Below are 16,444 nucleotides of genomic sequence, written 5' to 3' on the forward strand. Positions count from 1 at the left end.
CAATCTAACAGTCTGTTGTTTTTTACAGAATTCCAGACACTAACAAACGTACGCAGAGCGTGTGGAATGCAGTTTCGTGTCCCCTCAAGGAATGAGATTCATTTCTGCTCAACTATTACTTCATATTTGACTTCAACAGAGAGCATTATGTCCATGTTCAGATGCTGCAGAAAGATACACAATGTTTACACTTCTCTGACAAACAGGCTTCAGGCACCATCTGTCTTTGATAACAATCCTGAAACAGATGTTGTCACTTGTCCTATTTGAAAGGAAGATGGTGGAATTAGCCTGGAGTTCCAGTCTACTCCAGTGTTAGGCACCTAATTACGTCCATTAAGGGTATCTCAGCCACAGAGGGGAAGAAGACCAGTATCCACTTGGTGTGCCTACTGGGAGTCATTCCAGAAGTGGAAAGAGTGCTTCAGGACACCATGAAGGGCACAGGGTGCAGCCAACTGCAGGTTGTGGCTGATGTCCATACCAATGATGAGTGTTCTTCTGGATAAGCTATTTAAAGTGGCAAAGGCTGCCAGACATGCACAGGAGCTCACGGCAAGCTCACCATCTGTAGCATCACATAGGGGGTGATTGATGGTCCTCAGTTACAGAACCGAGTGGAGGATATATGTCAGAGGCTGACGGTTCTGCAACCATGTGGGGTGTAAATTCCTTTACTTTGCACATTAGGGTGATGGGATATTGGGTTCCATTAACTTGGTCAGGTATTTTAATTAAACAGCAGATAGGTACACAGGTAATGGGGAATTGTGGTGTCGACTGGGCAGTTTGTTAGAGGAAAAGTACAGAAATGGCTTCTGTCTCGAAGCGTGTAGAGAAAACACAGGACAAGGGTAGACACGGCAACAATTGGTATTTTAGTTGTAAATTGTTGTTGCTGTTTTAGGAAAGAACCACAACTCGAAGTGCTAAGAGATAGCACTGAAGTTGAAATTGTTGTTGGTACTAAAAACTGTCAGAGAGAAGTTCAGCCAAAAAACTTCATAAAGGACATAAATGTTCGGAAAAAATAGATTAACATTTTGTATTAGCATGTTTGTTGCTGGTTGCAGTAGCTTATCTCATAGTGAAACTGAAGTGGGTAATGTGAGTTAGTTTGGATAGAGGTTATACTTGACAGTTGGATTAAGTTAATGACTCAGATGATAAACTTGCTGAGCAGTTCAAAGAAAACATGAACCTCATTTCAAGTAGGTACTTAACTTATGCAATTAGAGGTGGTGTTGACTTAAACTACGCTCAATATGTGGGTGAAAATACATGTTTGAAGATGATAGTAGGCACAAAATGCCATCCGAAATTGTACTGAATGCTGTCTTGGAAAATTATTTTGAACAGTTGCTTCAGGAACCCACTCTAAGCATAATTGGTTGGGTGGAAACATATTTGATCTCTTAGCAACAAATAATCCAAAGCAAATAGAGCATCACAGCAGATATTACAATTAGTGACTGCAAGGTTGTTGATGAGAGACTGAAAGCGTAACATCCAAATCCATTGCAGATAAACAAAAAATATAGCTGTTTACAAAAAGCAGATAAAAATGCACTTGAAGTCTAAGAGACAGTCTTCACTACTCCTAATCTGGGTGTTGAAGTGTTATCAGAGGTGGTTTAAATTCAGAGAAGTACTATTATCAGTGGGAGTTCAGATATTCACATAAATTAATGAATTGGAGCTGATCCTCCACCCCCTATTACACAGAATAGGTTAGAAAACTGCTGCAGAAACAAGAAGCATGCCATTTTTAAATGAACCCAAAATCCCAGAGATAGGCAATGTTTTACTGGCACTTGAAAGTTGTTGACTTCAATGAGAGATGCTTCCAAAAGGAGATGTCCCACTGGAAAGAAGCCCCACAGAGATATCTTTGCTAAATTATGCTTAAAGGCTTTGCATAAAAATCGGGAAAGGAAATGAAATGAAATGATCATGAAATGATCATGTCATACCTTGTCCATGTGCAAATAAAGGTGAATCATGAAATGCGCTCGAACTGACTGCCCTCGCCTTGTAAACACTATTGAACATGATGCTGCAGATGCTCAAATGTTGCTCCCAGAACCTCTGGTGTATTGCCTGAATTTCGTGGGTAATGTTGTCTCGTAAATCTTCAAAGTTGTGTGGATTGTTGCTGTAGACCTTGCCTTTTAGCCTCCTTGGAGGAAAAAGTCAGGTGGTGTTAAATCGAGTGACCTTGGGGGCCACAGTCCTTTCGAAACCACTCTGCCAGAGAAAAATGATTAGACCTTAGCCATGGTCACTTGAGACGTGTGGCGCCATCCTGTTGGTCCCAGCTTAGGGTACGTTTGTCCATCTGATTTACAAATTCCCGAAATATTTAAACATAAACAGCACTTGTCACAGTAAATTCAAAAAAATTGGTCCGGAGATGCGATGCTATGATATTGCACAGAACATGCCAATCTTTTTTGAAGGCAGGGGTTGCTTGACCAGTGCATGTGGAATTTCATTACACGACAAACATGTATTCTGAAGTCTACATAGCTGGGGTGGTGGAACCATGCCTCATCACTGAACCACATATTGCAATATTTCTGGCCTCTGAGTAATAAACTGCTGAAACCAGTTGCAAGATGTAATGCGCTTGTCTTTGTAATTGACATTCAGTTCCGGAACAACTGTCAACACGTATTGATACATGTTGGCTTTCTTCGCTGCTCTGTGACTTGTTCCATTACATTCCACATTCCTGAGATGAAAATCACTGACATATCAGGCTGAAGGTGAAATAGATGTGTGAATGGCATATAGCACACCAGTCAGTCCCCTTCTCATTTATTAGTTGCCATAAAAGGGCACATAATGTGAGTGCTACTGGATGTAATATTTCAAACAATGGAAACTCCAGGTAGAAATATCAGTAATGTAGGAAAAGACAGATGTTCACTGACCATACAGAAGATATGTCAAGTTGCAGACAGGCACAGTTAAGACTTTATAACCACAGCCTTCATCCGTAAATGTTTATCAACCAACTAATGAAATCCTGCTTAGAGCAGATCCCTCTTACCACAACTCATTCAGCCCTTCTTGTTACTGTAAAATTGTAATTCAAATAGTGTGCGGTGGAATCCATGGTCATGAGCAACAGAAGTTGAAAAATTGAAGCAGCATCATCAAGCTAATGCAGAAAAACAGAGTATTTTGTTAGCTGTCATTCCTTGCTATTCCTTTGTCTTGCCTGATCTTGGCCTGTTCTAAAAATAAGCAATTCTTGTCCGACCCTATAACTGCTGACAATTTGTAAGTAGGAATTTCAAATATTAAATATGCTGACAAAAAGAAATTTATTTTGCCAGTTAGTGAACTTAAAATACTGTGACAGAAAACATTTGTATTGGTAACATAAGAGTTATTGAAAGTGGTTAGAGGTCACACAACCACATAGTGTCACAACTGCCTCAAAGGAAGAGCCATCAGTGTGATAATCTTGTGATAATGTGTTAAAGAACTACATCTGGAGGCAGCACACATTTGATCTGTTGTTATGCAGAGCAGTCAGTGTTAGTTTGTAGTTACCTAAAATTTGCAATTGTTAGGCCTTTTACTTTGACAGTGGCATAATTCTTAGTAGCTTGATGCTTTTGCATAATTATTCAGCATTTAAAACTGTTACTTTAGTTTTTTAATTTGAGATACTTACATGCATATTCTGTAATTGACAGAGTTTGACTCTTGCCTTTTCCACCAACAGCTCTTTGGTCAATAATGAACATAAATTTCCACAAAACCCATTTCAGCTGCATATTTTTAAATAGTTGTAGTAGCAAAGCTCTGTATTTTTTGTTTTTGTATCTGTCGATGACGTAGCGTTTCTGCCTTTCTTTGTGTCATCTCTCTATTCCGAAATAATTAGTTATGTAAATAAAATAGAAAGAAACTTCCACATGGGAGAAATATATTAAAAACAGATTCCAAGACTTACCAAGCGGGAAAGTGCCGGCAGACAGGCACAATGAACAAAACACACAAACACACACACAGAATTACTGGCTTTCGCAACTGATTGTTGCTTCTTCAGGAAGGAGAGGGAAAGACGAAAGGATGTGGGTTTTAAGGGAGAGGCTAAGGAGTCATTCCAATCCCGGGAGACGTGTGTGCGTGTGCGTGCGTACCTGCCCTTTTTTTCCCCTAAGGGAAGTCTTTCCGCTCCCGGGATTGGAATGACTCCTTACCCTCTCCCTTAAAACCCACATCCTTTCGTCTTTCCCTCTCCTTCCTGAAGAAGCAACCATCTGTTGCGAAAGCCAGTAATTCTGTGTGTGTGTGTGTGTTTGTGTGTTTTGTTCATTGTGCCTATCTGCCGGCACTTTCCCGCTTTGTAAGTCTTGGAATCTTTGTTTTGAAATAATTAGTTAATAATATAGAATAACCTAGAGAGCTGCATCAAACTAGTCTTTGGACTGAAAGCAACAGTGTGATGTGTGACCTCACATGCATGCTCATCTGTGGTATGAAGACCAGGGTGTGTACAGCCCAAGACAACCGGGAAAAACCCGGGAATTTTTCATTGTTTTAGTTTTCAGTTACTTTTTGTAATTTTGACTGGTAATAATTGATACTCCAACAAAGATTTTTACTTTAGCCCGCTAATGCAAAATAATACTGCAGCAATAAAACATAAATGAGGGACAGAAAACCAAAATAAACTTGGGTTGCAAAGGAAATGCGCCATTTCCAACAACAAAACGGCATGCGCATGTAAATGTCTGCCAATTTGCAACAAGCAGCCAGACGCTAGCCGGAAAATTCTTCTGGTGAGCCCAAGCTGACAGATTCGCGCATGCTCAGAGTAGTGTAAGTTGCAGTGGCGAGGGTGGTAGTTTCAACATGACCCGTGTTTTGCTGTTTCTTCTTCATTTACAATTCGTGTCAAATGAAAACAAAACTGATTTCTGTGGCTGAGAGCTAGCAAGTGAATAAAATACATTCACATACTTATGGAAGGCAAAAATTTCTGTTGTGGCAGTCAATTTATTTGAAACGAAGTGTTTCTTCTCACAGAATTAGTTAGTGTCAAGTGTTTGCTGAATTAAATGGCCATTTTTACCATGTGGCACTTAACGGCATTATGCCATAATAAAGAACCAAACATGAGATAATACAGTACTGGTACACCAAGAAAATTTGCAGTCGGAAAACCACAATGAAAAGCTTGATGTAAGGTTGGGGCTTACTTGTTTGTGAATCTGCAAATACGGATGTGCACTTTCAGCCGAATTATGCATTTTAGTCTGGTTTACGAAATTCCAATGCTCTTGGGAGTACCCTCTGACATTCTGTTTCGTTTATGACATAATGTAACATCTCTTAATGCTAACATGTGGGCTTCCTAAGTAGTCATAGCTGCGCACGTGCAGTAACCGTTTTCTGAGGCTCTCTGACAACTGCTGAAAGAAATTCTAACAGGTTGCAGGAAAATATTGTGAATGGTGGTTGAAAAAAGGGGGGGGGAGGGGGAGGCGGGGTGTTCATTTTCTAAAGTGCTGGGAAGTTCTATGCTGGTGGCTATGCTCATTCAAAGGATTGACAAGGTTTATGGTTCCGAGAGAAAGTTTTCACTTGACACGGAAAAAGTGTATTTTTACCTGGGAGAAAGTGTATTTTTAACCGGGACATCTGGGAATTTTTTTTTTCTTGTCCATATATAAACCCTGAAGACACAAACATGGTTCATGTTTTTGATGAACCACTCTCACAAGTTACAGCAGCTCTGTGTTGTATTTGTAGGTAATTAATCAATAACTTATCAGAAAGGCTGTTATTTGAGAAGTCATTTACCTACGACCTGTATATTACAGCTATGTATATATGCTGAGAGTTACTGATTGAGAATATTTATATAGGGCTCTTATTACTTGTGATGTTTCACTGTGCTGTAGGTTATCTGAGGCTGTTGGTTCTGGAAGAAACACTGATATACTTGAAATCTGCATCATGTCTTGTCTACATGTTTCTGTATAGTTGTAAAAAATATTTTTCAGTTGCAAATGAAGTGCAAATTTTATTTCAGCTTGTGATATTGCCAGCAAAGCCAAATGTTGTGACAATTCTGGAATCTTATGTCAGAGAATATGCCATTAATCAGATCTGTGGTACTCCAGATAACTTACGCCGAAAGTACAGGCGGCGTCACAATCACCAGAATGGACCACTTGATATAGAACGAATAAACAGAAGGTATGATTTTGCCCATATTATACACTCCTATTATATTCTATTGTATGGAAATGAAATGCGCAGTTCTAAGTGTCTTCCCAGTGAGACCAATGGAATGTAATTATTACAGTGTAATGTTAAACACGGGAAATGTGTAAAAGTGTGCCCACAAGAATTGGAAAATTTTAATGAACAGAACAGCAGTTGTAGAGAGAGCCCTTGATGAACTCATGGGGAACAGATTGGCTTTAGTAAAAGTTATATGTAGAGAGATAGTAGAAATGGCTATCTTTTTGCCAGGTAGTCATTGTTGCTAGACAGCTTCTTCGAATTTTGAAATAGAAAACTGTTGCAGTCTGAGCAGTTTTTGTCACTTCAGGTGGTATCTCAACTAAAACTTTTCAGTGTACTCACCTCCACTACGTTGCCTTTTATAATCAACAGTGGACAGTGATAACTTTTCTCTACAACACTGGACTGTGATAATAGTTCTATTCAGGGATAAATTTCATTCATTCTGCATCAACACTTTGTAGCATGGCAACATGGAACAACCCTCTCTACCCCACCCATGAAAGCAGTTTCCACTCCCTCTATGCTTAAAGTAGACTAAAACAATCTTCCTCTTTGCTAATGTTGCTTTATTTTTCTGGGCATGTGTGCTATCTGCAGATGCCAGCATCTCTTGTATGAAATGTTGTTTACCAATTGAAGAAATTTTCAGTAGGGCGATTTCATCTCAATTCATACAGGTAAAGAGTGAATGTGTCTCATCACTATTTCAAACTTTGCTGGAAAAAAAAATTACGTTAAAGTTCCACATGACACCTCTCTAAAACTACCAATATTGGGATTTTGTGATTTGCTAAAACTCTACAGACTTCTCCAAATGAGAACATTTGTGAAAATGTTGTAATGAAAAGGAAAATTGCAAATTTGGAATAAAGAAACCAAAATGATAAAGATCCGAATTTATTTCCAATAAATACTTTCTTCCCAATACTAAGATACATGATCAATATACAGGGTGAGGCAGCTAAGTCATAACACCCATTGTATCTCCCCACCTGTAATAGATACAAAGATGCTGTTTGGACAGTGAATTGCAGGGACAGGGGCTACTTCAATAAATCACATTTCATGTTTGTGCTATTTTTTTTATTAAGAGATATGAGGTCACTCTTTGGTTTTTCCACTAGAACCCGATGTAAAATTTTAGCGTAACAGGATGGGCTTAAAAAGATGGCTTCAAATATGTGTATATCACAATATTTAGGTGAATAGTTTTTGAGACAAAGATATGGTCTTGTATTGTGTTCGTCCTTCGAAGCGGTATTGTCCAATGCGACCTTTCCTGTCTACCGTTGAGGAACTTATAAGGGAAGGCATTGTTTTACTGCTTCTTGATAACGTCGCCAGGTGACGCATGAGGTAGCTGGAGAGAAGGGCATAAATGTGCTGCTGGGGTAATGATATATCGCATCTCCTTCACAATTTCTTGGAGCAGACATGTACACCAACGAAGAAAAGTTAGATATACTTCTGGTGTATGGTGAAAGCAGGAGAAATGCTGTTAAAGCATTAAAGCGATACAGAGAGCTGTATCCTTATCATGAGCATCCTATGTACCAGCTTCTTGCACGTATTTGCAAGAAACTACTTGAATAGGGATCATGGAACACCAAACAGATAACAGGACAGAAAATTGCAACTGGAGAGATACATGAAGAGGGCGTTCTAGCATTTGCGCGTAATGACCCTACTGTTTCGTCGTGACCTATTGGTTCGGAATGTGGTATAAGTCAGACAAGTGTTCTACGCATTTTGCACTGGGATAGATTTCACCCGTTTCACCTCTCATTAAATTAAGCCTTATCTGGTGTGGATTTCGAACAGCACCAAGAATTTTGCCGGTTTGCTCTGCAGTGCCTAAAAGATGATCCAACATTTTTTTTTCAACGGATGATATTTACTGATGCAGCAACTTTCACCAACCACGGTAATGTGAATTTGCATAATATGCATTACTGATCAATAGAGAATCCTCATTGGCTTCAACAGGTATAGCATCAGCAACAGTGGAGTGTTAACATGTGGTGCAGCATTGTCAGAAATGTCATTGTGGGACCATACGTCAGTCTGGGTATACTAAATGGCAGTAATTATGCACAGTTCCTGCTGGAAGAGGTACCACTTGCTACAAATTGGTGCATGTGGTTCCAACATGACGGCTGTCCTGCTCACTCTTCCGATGTTGCTACAGAGCTGTTACATGAAAAGTTCCCAGATTGTCGGATAAGACGACATGCTGAAGTGAAATGGCCAGCCTGGTCTCCTGATCTGATCCCTCTCAATTATTTTATACATACACTCTCGCAGCCATTCACAAATCATTTGAACGGCGACTACAAATCTGCATTGCAGCAGAGGGGAAGCATGTTTAGCCCATGCTACAGTTAAGTTTTGTATCATGTACAGTATGTATTTCACTTCTTTGTGTGTATTTGCTTCATATTGTGATCAATAGTAAATATTTTCAAATAAAAAAAAAATACATATGAAATAATTGTGACCAATAAGGACATCTCTATTTACATTTGTTTTTCTGTTACTTAAAATGTATTAACATCTTGTAGTATTTTAATACTGCATGTTGTATACTATTTTTGCGTCACAGTTGTCAAATGACTGAATAATATTTGCACGACATCATCAGTTAAGTATTGTACAAAATATTGCAGTATGTATTACTGTTGTCGAGTAAATGGACATTTTAGTGTAAGGACGGAATCGTGACTTTTACCATGTACTCTACACAGCAGGAAAGGTCGCATTGGATGCTGCCGCTTCTAAGGACGAACACAATACAGAAACATATGTCTCTCAAACTATTTGCCCAAATATTATGGTGAACACTCCCTGCCGCCGTTGGATAAGCAGCTGCAGCAGCAAGTTGTATAACCCTAGCTTACTTGTTTGTTAGATAGTTTAATAAATTTCTTTGCGTGTTTTTGGGTACTTGCATTGTTTAATTCATATATTTCAGGCGTATTATAGTATTTGACAGTTGTAGCATCGCGCTTTAGTGTTTACTTCGTAGATTCTTATTTAAATTGCATGTGAGTTTCGTATTAGGTGGTGCAATTTCGAGTTTTAGTTACTGTAATCGTAAATTCAGCAGATTGTAGCGCAGTCGTTAGGCATTTGTACAGGTTAGTTGATACATTCTTTGCGTGTTTCGCTTGCGTTATCTAGGCACGGACTCGTGTTTCAGTAACTGTTGTTCAACATCGATTAGAATGGACAGGGACTGCGATTGCTGTGTTCGGATGAGGACTGACTTGGCATCCCTTCGCTCACAGCTGCAATCGGCGCTGACTTCGGTCGCGCAGCTTGAGGCTGTTGCCAATGGGCACCACTGTGGGGAGCCGGACTTGGGTATCACGGGGATGTCAACCTCGTCCCGTCTGTCCCCAGATCCGGAGGCTGATCAGAAAGCCTCCCCGGTGCGTCTGACAAACCGGTTTCAGGCACTGTCTCTGGCTGACCCAGATGCAGCTGTCTGCCCTGTTTCAGAGGATCATTCTCAGCCTTCAAGGTCCGGGCAATCGCAGAGGGTGGGCTTACTGGTAGTTGGGAGCTCCAATGTTAGGCGCGTAATGGGGCCCTTTAGGGATACGGCGGCTAAGGAGGGGAAGAAATCCAGTGTGCACTCCGTGTGGAGTCATTCCTGATGTGGAAAGGGTCCTTCCAGATGCCATGAAGAGCACAGGGTGCAGCCAGCTGCAGGTGGTGGCACATGTCGGCACTAATGACGTGTGTCACTTTGGATCTGCGGAAATTCTCTCTGGATTCCAGCAGCTATCTGATTTGGTGAAGGCTGCTGGTCTTGCTTACGAGATGAAGGCAGAGCTCACCATCTGCAGCATCGTTGACAGAACTGACTGCGGACCTTTGGTGCAGAGCCGGGTGGAGGGTCTGAATCAGAGGCTCAGACAGTTTTGCGACCGTATTGGCTGCAGATTCCTTGACTTGCCCCATAGGGTGGTGGGGTTTCGGGTTCCGCTGAATAGGTCAGGAGTTCATTACACTCAGCTGGCGGCTACACGGGTAGCGGAGGCTGTGTGGCGTGGACTGGGCGGTTTTTTAGGTTAGAAGGCCTCGGGAAAGTGCGGGATGGGCTGCAATGTCAAAGGGTGCTTGGCAATTACAGGACGTGCTTGGATCAAGGAACAGTCGTAATTATAGTTGTAAATTGTTGTAGTTGCGCTGGAAAGTCCCTGAGCTTCAAGCGCTAATAGAAAGCACAGAAGCTGATATCGTTATAGGTACAGAAAGCTGGCTAAAGCCTGAAATAAGTTCTGCAGAAATTTTTATGAAGTCTCAGACGGTGTTCAGGAAAGATAGATTAGGCAGAATTGGTGGTGAAGTGTTTGTCTCTGTCAGTAGTGGTTTATCTTGTAGTGAAGTCGAAGTAGATACTCCGTGCGAATTGGTGTGGGTGGAGGTTATACTTAACAGCCGAATTAAGTTAATAATTGGCTCCTTCTACCGACCCCCAGACCCCGATGATACAGTTGCGGAACAGTTCAGAGAAAGTTTGAGTCTCGTAACAAATAAATACCCCACTCATACGGTTATAGTTGGTGGGGACTTCAACCTACCCTCGGTATGTTGGCAAAAATACTTGTTCAAAACCAGTGGTAGGCAGAAAACGTCTTCAGAGATTGTCCTAAATGCTTTCTCCGAAAATTATTTCGAGCAGTTAGTCCACGAACCCACGCGAATTGTAAATGGTTGCGAAAACACACTTGACCTCTTAGCCACAAACAATCCAGAGCTGATAGAGAGCATCATGACTGATACTGGGATTAGTGATCACAAGGTCATTGTAGCTAGGCTCAATACCATTTCTTCCAAATCCATCAGAAACAAACGCAAAATAATTTTATTTAAAAAAGCGGATAAAGTGCTACTAGAAGCCTTCCTAAAAGACAATTTCCATTCCTTCCGAACTGACTATGCGAATGTAGACGAGATGTGGCTCAAATTCAAAGATATAGTAGCAATAGCAATTGAGATATTCATACCTCATAAATTGGTAAGAGATGGAACGGATCCCCCGTGGTACACAAAAAAGGTCCGAACACTGTTGCAGAGGCAATGGAAAAAGCATGCAAAGTTCAGAACAACGTGAAATCCCGAAGATGGGCTAAAATTTACAGACGCGCGAAATTTGGCACGTACTTCGATGCGAGATGCCTTTAATAGGTTCCACAACGAAACATTGTCTCGAAATTTGGTAGAAAATCCGAAGAAATTCTGGTCGTATGTAAAGTACACAAGCGGCAAGACGCAGTCAATACCTTCGCTGCACAGTGCCGATGGTACTGTTATCAACGACTGTGCCGCTAAGGCGGAGTTATTGAACGCAGTTTTCCGAAATTCCTTCACCAGGGAAGACGAATGGAATATTCCAGAATTTGAAACACGAACATCTGCTAGCATGAGTTTCTTAGAAGTAGATACCTTAGGGGTTGCGAAGCAACTCAAATCGCTTGATACGGGCAAGTCTTCAGGTCCAGATTGTATACCGATTAGGTTCCTTTCAGATTACGCTGATACTATAGCTCCCTACTTAGCACTCGTATACAACCGCTCGCTCACCGATAGATCTGTACCTACAGATTGGAAAATTGCGCAGGTCGCACCAGTGTTCAAGAAGGGTAGTAGGAGTAATCCATTTAACTGCAGACCTATATCAATGACGTTGGTTTGCAGTAGGGTTTTGGAGCATATACTGTATTCAAACATTATGAATCACCTCGAAGGGAACGATCTATTGACACGTAATCATCATGGCTTCAGAAAACATCGTTGTTGTGCAACGCAGCTAGCTCTTTCTTCGCACGAAGTAATGGCCGCTAGCGACAGGGGATATCAAGTTGATTCCGTATTTCTAGATTTCCGGAAAGCTTTTGACACCGTTCCTCACAAGCGACTTCTAATCAAGCTGCGGAGCTATGGGGTATCGTCTCAGTTGTGCGACTGGATTCGTGATTTCCTGTCAGGAAGGTCGCAGTTCGTAGTAATAGACGGCAAATCATCGAGTAAAACTGAAGTGATATCAGGTGTTCCCCAGGGAAGTGTCCTGGGACCTCTACTGTTCCTGATCTATATAAATGACCTGGGTGACAATCTGAGCAGTTCTCTTAGGTTTTTCGCAGATGATGCTGTAATTTACTGTCTAGTAAGGTCATCCGAAGACCAGTATCAGTTGCAAAGCGATTTAGAAAAGATTGCTGTATGGTGTGTCAGGTGGCAGTTGACGCTAAATAACGAAAAGTGTGAGATGATCCACATGAGTTCCAAAAGAAATCCGTTGGAATTCGAGTACTCGATAAATAGTACAATTCTCAAGGCTGTCAATTCAACTAAGTACCTGGGTGTTAAAATTACGAACAACTTCAGTTGGAAGGACCACATAGATAATATTGTGGGGAAGGCGAGCCAAAGGTTGCGTTTCATTGGCAGGACACTTAGAAGATGCAACAAGTCCACTAAAGAGACAGCTTACACTACACTCGTTCGTCCTCTGTTAGAATATTGCTGCGCAGTGTGGGATCCTTACCAGGTGGGATTGACGAAGGACATCGAAAGGGTGCAAAAAAGGGCAGCTCGTTTTGTATTATCGCGTTATAGGGGGGAGAGTGTGGCAGATATGATACACGAGTTGGGATGGAACTCATTAAAGCAAAGACGTTTTTTGTCGCGGCGAGACCTTTTTACGAAATTTCAGTCACCAACTTTCTCTTCCGAATGCGAAAATATTTTGTTGAGCCCAACCTACATAGGTAGGAATGATCATCAAAATAAAATGAGAGAAATCAGAGCTCGAACAGAAAGGTTTAGGTGTTCGTTTTTCCCGCTCGCTGTTCGGGAGTGGAATAGTAGAGAGATAGTATGATTGTGGTTCGATGAACCCTCTGCCAAGCACTTAAATGTGAATTGCAGAGTAGTCATGTAGATGTAGATGTAGATGAAACTTTTTTAAAAAAAAAGCCCATCATGTTGGGCTAAAATTTAACATACGGTTCTATTTTAAAAAAATGGCCTCATATCTCTGTAATAAAAATTTATACGAACATGAAATGTGATTTATTCAAGTAGCCCCTGTCCCTGCAATTCACTATGCGAAGGGCATCTTTGTATCTATTACGGTTGGGGAGATACAAGGGGTGCTGTCTCACCCTGTATACACACTTCTGAGGTTTCTTTAATAAACTATGAAAATTTGTAACTATTTTAAATTTCAAATCTAAGTTTTGAAAATGTGAATAGAATGTTAACCGTCTTACAAAATCATAAAGTGGAAGGACTGCTAACTGTCGGCTATGGTACTAATGCATGAAATTCTTGAACTGTCAAAATATTGGTACATAAAGATAAAAGAATCTGAAACTTTTTGGTTCCTTACAAATCATTTTTTCCAAAACCCTCATCCTAAATTTTCTAAACATTTCATAGTATGTTAATTGGTCATAGTACTTAGGGACTGTACAATCAGAGTGGGCAATACTTGTCTGTACAAAATGTGAGAATTTTTTTACGTAGACCTAGCTCTACTCTCCAGGTCAGAAAATCGTGGACATTTAAATATTTTAAATTGAGCTTTTATTTTAAGTAAATGTCATGCTAAACTGGTATTTTTGAATCAGAATAATTATTTAAAGCATTATAAGGAAGTGGGAAAACAATTTATAATTTTGTTCGAAAGCATTTTACAACAAAAATGAGATATATAATATTTATTTTTTATGATATTATTCTCACATTATTACGGTCTTCTGTCACGATTTTATTACTTCGTGACTTTCCGTGAATTAGTGGCCTACAATGTAATGATCAACACTGCACATTTGGAAGGAGGTTTCTTTTTTTTCCATCTACTTCTCATTGAACTTGTATAGTGAAGCTGAATTTGCACATGGACAAGGATGATCCAACAAGAGCAGTTCTTGGGAAATGGAACTGCAGACTGATCTTCTGATGATGGCCATTTGAAAGCATTAGCAGGAGACAGTTATATCTTGCAGCGCATGAGACATATTATCTGTCCCATCCACCACTGATTGTCATACACACAAGAAATGAAGTGGCTCAGTACAAAGTTGTTCAATGTGTACTGTGGTAGCTGCATTTCATACACAGTAACAGGCTCCATTTCGTGGAAAACCGTTCTTGCAATGTGTGTGTCACTTCAGGATGCAACCCAATAGTGACTTGATTCCTACCATAGGCATCATTGCAGAACACTCTCCTCTCGTTTTTTAAATGGAATTCCCTTAAAGTACTTTAATTCAGTGTTCAATGACCATTACTAATGTTGATATGGTGTGCACAAATCCAGTAGCATCTCTTGTAGCATCAACAACTTCATGCTGGAGGTTAAATCTTGTTGCAAAATGTTTACAGAGACGTCCTACCCCATCACATGTGCCTTTTCCAGGACCTGTTGCTGAAAATACCTTCTTTGTGTCCTGTAATGCAGTGTTGACCACGCAAAGCTGAAAACAGTTTCTAAAATGAGACGCTGCACCATGTGTCACATACATATGTTTAGGAAATGTATGGCCTCTAGATGCTATGTCATCAATAATTATGTAGACAGCATAGCACGCAAGTGCACTGTGATGAATGATATCATCACTGACATCAGCAAAACAGTGTGATGTTCCAAGGAAGTGAGCAACACATGTAAATGTTGATACTTGCGATGTGTGCCATTGGTAACTTTGAATTTGATTGTAGAAAGCAACAGACCAGTTCTCAGCAAATTGGAAATGAAACTAATGTGTCAGTATTATGTGATGTGACCGATTTTACTTCTGCCGTGGCCTGTCATTGAATCCCCAGGATATGATGGTGACTTATTGCTTTCATGACACAATGCCGAAATTTTATTGCTGTACTGTCTTCTTCACCAACTCTCCTCCCTCCCACAATGTGTAAGTTACGTCACTGTCAGTATCCTGAAGATGTTAGGCTTAAACAGTCATCTCTTCACCACCAGGACACATTGCACACGCCTGCAACCAACATTTATCTTGCAGCTCTTGACATATATACAAAAAAGCACCAGGTCCATCTCTGTGTACTTCTTTTCTGTGACACTGCTGAAACAAACAAGTTTCAAATTAGTCCAGTAAATACATGTGCTTACTTCCTCCACTGGTTGGCATTTTACCCATTTTGGACATAAGGAGTAGAATTTTGGGACCAATTTTTGAACTCGGGTTCTCCTTTTTCATCAGGAGATACGCTTTTTTATTGATCTTGTCATATATCTTTTACCTTTTTCATCATTTTCACTAACAGAGATTACATCAGCCTAGTCAGGACTTTGCCTGCTGCAATGTTTGTCATCACATAGGTAATATTCCATAGCAACAGTAAACGTATCATCTTGCAATAGATGCCCACAGTAAGGATCTGGGCACGTCCAAATACTTTACTCATTCTTTATTTTACGAGATTTTGAAATCAAACAATGTGAGGAAGTAGGTATGTATTTCTGTATCTGCTGCTTAGAGTAGCTACCTGGTATCAGTGTCAGTAACTGTACCTTCTCAGTATAAGTGGGTGCTGAGATAGCTGTATTTACATTTTGAAACGACGCATAACATTTTGTGGATGTGTTGCTACCATCAGGTTCTGCACAAAGTGCATCTACATTATACACTTCACAAAGTTTTGAAGATGTTGCTTGTGCAAAACTTGTTTAAATTTCTTCCACTTTCCTTTTTGCATACTGTTTTCTTCTTGAGCTTTTTACATTTCCTGGATGTTTAAAAGGGGATATAGTAGGGGCTACAGCAGAAATGCTAACATTCAACACATCAACAAATTTACACCCAGGAATATAAACACCTCACTGTCTTCTGTGTTTTTACATTCCGGTGATGGTGATTGTTCAGGTGGTTTGTCACTAAATTTCTCCTTGCAGTGAGTGTAGCAATTTTTGCGCAATGGGTGTGATGTTAATGCTGTTACTTTGGGACCAAGATATTTCTCTGAGATAACTCTGACAGATTTCAAATAACTGTGGAATGTTTTTCACTTTTCTTCAAAGTGACCATATTTTGTCTCTCTTTCATGGTCCACACACCTCACTCTCAAACAGCTGTATTTCCTCTCTGACATTGTATCTAACAAACAGTTCAAACTGAACACACAACCC

The 16,444-nt window shown here is 40.3% G+C and overlaps 1 protein-coding gene across 2 annotated transcripts in view; it reads left to right on the top strand.

Annotated features, from left to right (window-relative positions):
• LOC126324245 (male-specific lethal 3 homolog) overlaps positions 1–16,444 on the top strand; it is a 116,563-nt gene that overhangs the window by 42,886 nt on the left and 57,233 nt on the right. For both annotated transcript variants that reach the window (XM_049994944.1, XM_049994945.1), the window contains exon 5: positions 6,059–6,225. In XM_049994944.1, coding sequence (XP_049850901.1) covers positions 6,059–6,225 — 167 coding nt within the window. The remainder of the gene's footprint in view (positions 1–6,058; positions 6,226–16,444) is intronic.

The sequence above is a fragment of the Schistocerca gregaria genome, chromosome 2 (assembly GCF_023897955.1).
Source record: "Schistocerca gregaria isolate iqSchGreg1 chromosome 2, iqSchGreg1.2, whole genome shotgun sequence".
Lineage (NCBI taxonomy): Eukaryota > Metazoa > Arthropoda > Insecta > Orthoptera > Acrididae > Schistocerca > Schistocerca gregaria.